The sequence below is a fragment of the Miscanthus floridulus genome, chromosome 5 (assembly GCF_019320115.1).
Source record: "Miscanthus floridulus cultivar M001 chromosome 5, ASM1932011v1, whole genome shotgun sequence".
NCBI classification, from domain to species: Eukaryota; Viridiplantae; Streptophyta; class Magnoliopsida; order Poales; family Poaceae; genus Miscanthus; species Miscanthus floridulus.
In genome coordinates this window covers 69,761,043-69,766,413 of record NC_089584.1, presented here as the reverse complement: position 1 = coordinate 69,766,413, position 5,371 = coordinate 69,761,043, and the positions used below count along the sequence as shown (strand labels likewise).

The window sequence follows — 5,371 nt, the reverse complement described above, 5'->3', positions numbered from 1 at the left end:
AGAACCCACAGTCCATAGCACTTTTTCAGAATACATTTTCTTCTTTGGAAAGCATAGTTTCTTCGGTTTAGATCCAAAATACGTTTTCACATATTTACAATTTTGCCACTAATCTTGTTTTAGCCATAAAATCTCCGGTTTAACTCCGATTTGATCCATTCAACTTGCGTTAGGTTTGTAATTTCATAATCTACTTGTTCATACTACTGATAAGTATGTTTTCAACTTTTAAAATCTAAGGTTAGATTTAATCTATTATTTTACTAAAGGAAATCTTGTTTAATTCATAACTTCTTTGTTTTAGCTCTGAATTTTGTGATCTTCACGTTTGTGTGATCATAGCGAGACATAGATTCGTTTTACAAACTTTTCATCTTGATTTTATGTTGATTGGTGTACTATTCTAATCTATAGCTTTTGTTTGCTATGCATGATTGTATGGATGTCTATGTGGTGCTGTTTGATCTCGAGTAGACAGTGAGTTGTGTGTTGGTGATCTAGAGCAACTCTTTGAAGATCAAGACCAGCAGCGATACTTTGAATTAAGGCAAGTATAATATGAGGCTCCTTGTTATCTATTCACTTTAATGCAAACTCAATTCATGTGCATATGTTAATGAACCGCTTGGAGTCTACTTACCTTGATATTGATTATCCTGTCCTTGATTTACCTATGGGTTTTTGCATGTGGGTAGCATGCTCAGCCTGCTCCAACTAATATAGATTAAAGAATACAATTAAAGATATATGCAACATGGTATTAAAAGATGTTTTTAGCAACATGGAACCAATGGGGCTAGAGTATTGGGCCTTTTCTTATGGTGCTCTAGTTTTTCTCCATAAGGACTCATCTTTAAGTGACAACTCAGGACATACAGTACAACCATGAGGACCACATGGCTCTGGTCTTAGTCTAGTACCTTGCTCTTTCTAGTTTGTAGTAGTTTACCGAAAGAGCAAGAGGGGCATACCAGGCTGGGTATGGGCCTCATCCCCAAAGTGTATACTATGTTGCGTGTATTAGTGCCACTTTTGGAGATGACTCCGTAACACCTGGGAGATGGAATCCTTAGCGGCTGCTCCTTATTAGAACCACTGGAGAAAAGCTTCATAGTGTACAACCTCTGTAGAGTGTAAAACTGGTATATCAATTGTGCTCACGGACACGAGCGGCCTAGATCCTTACTAAATAGTTGGTTACTCGAATGGTTTGGGTTATGACTAAAATTGTTGATATCTCTAATTATGCATATTTGGGAGCCTAAGCATAACTTAGCAACTTATGATTAATAATAAAATATGACCAACTAAAAGTGCTTACCGCAGTTCAGTCGTGTCAAGCCTTTTGAGCCTGCATCTCCTCATGTTATGCTTGCTAAGCGGTAGTAGCTTACGCTTGTTTTATTTCAATACTTTGGCAAAATCCCGGATGGTACCAGATGGAGGTTCTTCAGTGGAGTTTTCTAAGAGGTGTTAGGCTTGTGATCAACCAGTTGACGATTCCTATTGTGTTGGACGCTTCGCCAGAAGAATAGAGTTTAGTATATACCATAAAGTAAGACTATGTCTTTTGTAACAAATACCTATGCGCTATGTAATAAAGGCATTGCCTTTGATATTACCCCTTCATTTATAATTATATGTGTGAATTGAAATCTTGGGCACACATATGGGATGTACCTAGTTTTGTTCTTATGGTTTGGCCTATTTATTACATGCAACACACAATCAGATGTGGTTAATAACCAGTAAGTATATTAATTTTATATTTGCATTAATAAACCTTATAAAAGGTAGAATTTGTTGGCGTAGCACCTGTCTTGACAATGAAATCTCTTTAAACTGTTTTGCTCCGGCGGCTAGAATACTGCTCCTTATGCTTGGAATTAACAGATTCTAGAGGTGAAATGGAGGTAGCACCCTCCTAGCTCAAGTTCTAGCTCCACCCTTTGCCTTAGCTGATGCTTGCGTCACCTTTCCAGCAGCCTTTGTAGCCCACGAAAGCAAGGATTTTCTTTACTTACATGGACAAGCCAATTTGACTCTCTTATGCCGGCAAGGCAACATGAGGCGAGACAAGCTCTATGGGAGAGAAAACCAAACATATGTACGGCCAAAGAAAGTAGATGCATTATTGAAGCGGTTTGTTTGTGCTTTTCCTTATTACCATATGCCAACGATTGAACGAAGGCAATCATATCTGGCTTGAATGAAGCAAACATAGTATCTACTTTTGACCTATTGTATTTGGATATGACGATAATTCATTTACATGGGTCTTTTTACCTCAGTGTGAGAAATGAAGATGACTTCTTTGATCTACTCCCTTCGTTCCTAAATAAATCATTTTAGAATTATTTTAAGTCAAACTTTTTTATGTCTACTGAGTTTATAGAAAAAATACAAATATTTATGATACCAAATGACCATATTATGAAAATATAGTTTATGGTGTATCTAATCTAATGCTACTAATTTAGTGTTATAAATCTTAGCACCTTTTTTATAAATTTGGTCAGATCTAAAAAAGTTTTGACTTAAAATTGATATACAGTTCAGTGATAGAGGTAGCTCGTGACAAGGTTGTGACAACGCCTTGTAGGTCATGCTTGAAGTGGGAGAGGTACAACCGTAGATCCTCCTCTACCTTAAGCTCCTCCAAGAATCTTTGACAACTCTTTTCTAAAAGTTCATCAATATTGCACTTGATAATTTTTTTAAGAATTACACGGTACAACGCAGACGCCCACTCACTCCATGTGAACACACGTAACCAAACATGCCCATATGAGCACCCTTCAAGGACTATGCTGACAGATCTCGAGAATTACAAAGTCACCACAGGCGTTTCGCTGTCGACGGGAACGTATCTACCACTGAAAGTATAGTGCCGTTAAATCCTATAATAAATTCAGAAAAATACGAGCACCCGTGGCCACTCAAGGACTTGAACCCGGATGAACATGTTCCACTACGAGAAACCTAACCTACTCATAAACGAAAGTTTGCCACTGCAATCTTTAACAGATTAGGTTTGTCGTAACTGTGGATTTATCTTTTTTTTTTCTGGAGCCATCAAATAGTGTGTTGGGCTGTTGGCGTAGGAATCGAAAACATACCAAAGTAATAGAAAATGTGCATCGCAAAACAACACCTAGTGGCCTTCCTGGCAAAAACTGAACCTTTTGGTGTTCACAGCCTTGACATGAAACCTACGGAGAGCTTGGAGGAACCGAACCATGAAACCATGCACAGATAGCCCATGCATACGTGGTAACGTGGACTCTGCTGGCACCTTGGCTATCCGCGTCAGGTGGCCGATCACGAACCAAACTGAATTGGTTTCCGCGTAACAATCAATCAATCAGCCCTAATTCGTTCGCACCACATGTGTAAGTAAACCTACCTACCAGAAGATGCCACTGACCGTCTGCCGCTGCAACAATTTGTCTTGTCCCGGCCCGCTTCAAATTAAATCCAAGTCAGACCACCACATCATCATCCATACAGATACAGCCGGCGCCGCCTCTAGATTATTTGAAAACAGAGCCCCTTCTTTTCTTCTAACCAGAATTCATCAAAAGCAGGGGAAAAAAATATTTGGGTTCTTTGAGCAAAAACTGGCGATATTTCAACACAGACAGTTGACAAAACCGCGCGTTTCCATTCCATCCAATCCAATCGAGTGGAGCACATATTCGCAACCACCGCAGCTTCCACCTCCATACCATTTCTCCTCTGCATCGTCGTCCCAACCCAACCATCACCATCGCTAAGCTATTACTAATCGCCGTGTGCTCTTGGTCATCATCTCCCTCTCCTCCCCCTCCTCTGCCTCGACCGTCAGTAGCAAGAGCCCACCCACCCACCCATAGCCTGCCTGGTAGCCATGGACCGGTCCAAGTCGTACGCGGGCGGGCGCATGCAGATCGAGCCGTACTACGGCGGCGCCGCGCGGCCGGACTTCCGGTCCTACTCGTACAGCGCCGGCGGGGGCGGGATGGGGACGTCGTCCTACTCCTACTCGTACCAGTACGAGTACGGCGGCCCGGGGGCGGGGGCGGGGGCGGGGGCGGGGGCGGGGGAGGAGGTGAAGCGGAGCAAGTCGAAGCGGCGGTGGCTGGCGCTGGCGGACCCGGACTTGGATCGCAAGCGCCGGGTGGCGGCGTACAAGGCGTACGGCGTGGAGGGCAAGGTGAAGGGCTCCTTCCGCAAGAGCTTCAAGTGGATCAAGGACCGCTACTTCAACCTCGTCTACGGATGGTCCTGATCCTCAAAGGATGGATGGATGCATGTAATACTCCATGGTTTTGGCTCGATCTGCCTCCTCTCTGTTTTTCATGCTTTGCAGGTTGCTTGATACTATATCATCATGGATTCATGGTGAGTACATACAGTATATACTAAGAGAGAAAAAAATGTGTTTCCGTTTTCCTTCTACTTGTTTGGCTTTGGTAGATGTTGTTCTTGGTGATCTGATTCCAGTCAGAGTCAGTCCAAGTGTCTCATGAGATGATGTAACTCAAGGGGTTGTTTCAAATCAGATTGGTCAAAATGAATCCATCGATCAACGGCTGCGCGTACGTGGTTGCTGTTATCTATCGCTTCATTCTTTCTTAGTTGTACACGGGCTGAGTTTATCTTAGATGTACAAGCTTTTGCTTGGTTTTTCTTTTCTGGTCAATTATTGCGCGCTGATGGAATTTAGGTTGCGTGCGTGGATTGAATCATCATAGAGTTGGCGTGCGTGGAAGGGAGATGGAAACTTTGTGTTTTCGTGGATCCATTTCCATTGGTTGGCAATGACATAGGCCATCCTGTCTCTCCTCTGTTTTTGACAAGTCTTCGACATTACTCTACATGTAGCACAGTTGCAGTATAATAAGATTAATACCACGTATGCTATGTACATCCTTGTCAACTAGTAGTAAACTAGTAATATGTATGATTTGCATCTTTCTTTTCTTTGTGTTTCTATGTCCACGAACACAAGCTGGTGAACACGTAATAGTCGAGCTTAAGCGACCAATATTGTTTTTTGGTGAGTTTTTTTTTTATATATAATGGTTTGTGAGGTCTCACCCTACCTTTCGTCCGTGTATATGGACTGAGTAGCCAAAGGAGCTTAACTATGACGGTAGGCGAGCTAGCCAAAGGAGACTGGCAACTTCTGGTTTAGCCAAAGTAGCTGAAAGAGCAGTAAGTAGCAGTAACAAGGCCTCAATTCCTCTTCTTTCTTTTTGGAACTCAGTTACAGCATCTGCATGAGTTTTGTAAAATAACTTCCTATTTCAATTTTTAGTAAAAAGAAACAAGATCCCTTCAATAATTTGGTAAAAAAGCTCCTTAATAAAAAATAAAAAGTTATCAA

At 41.8% G+C, this 5,371-nt stretch overlaps 1 protein-coding gene across 1 annotated transcript; it reads left to right on the top strand.

Moving 5' to 3' along the window:
• The first annotated feature begins 3,583 nt into the window (after window positions 1-3,583).
• On the top strand, window positions 3,584-4,601 carry LOC136452311 (uncharacterized). Its single transcript, XM_066452928.1, has one exon. The coding sequence runs from the start codon at window positions 3,890-3,892 to the stop codon at window positions 4,268-4,270; it is 381 nt and encodes a 126-aa protein (XP_066309025.1). The 5' UTR covers window positions 3,584-3,889; the 3' UTR covers window positions 4,271-4,601.
• Window positions 4,602-5,371: the final 770 nt, after the last annotated feature.

Bases quoted from the DNA above. Each gene is read 5' to 3' on its own strand.
- LOC136452311 (XM_066452928.1), top strand. From the start codon at position 3,890: ATGGACCGGTCCAAGTCGTACGCGGGCGGGCGCATGCAGATCGAGCCG.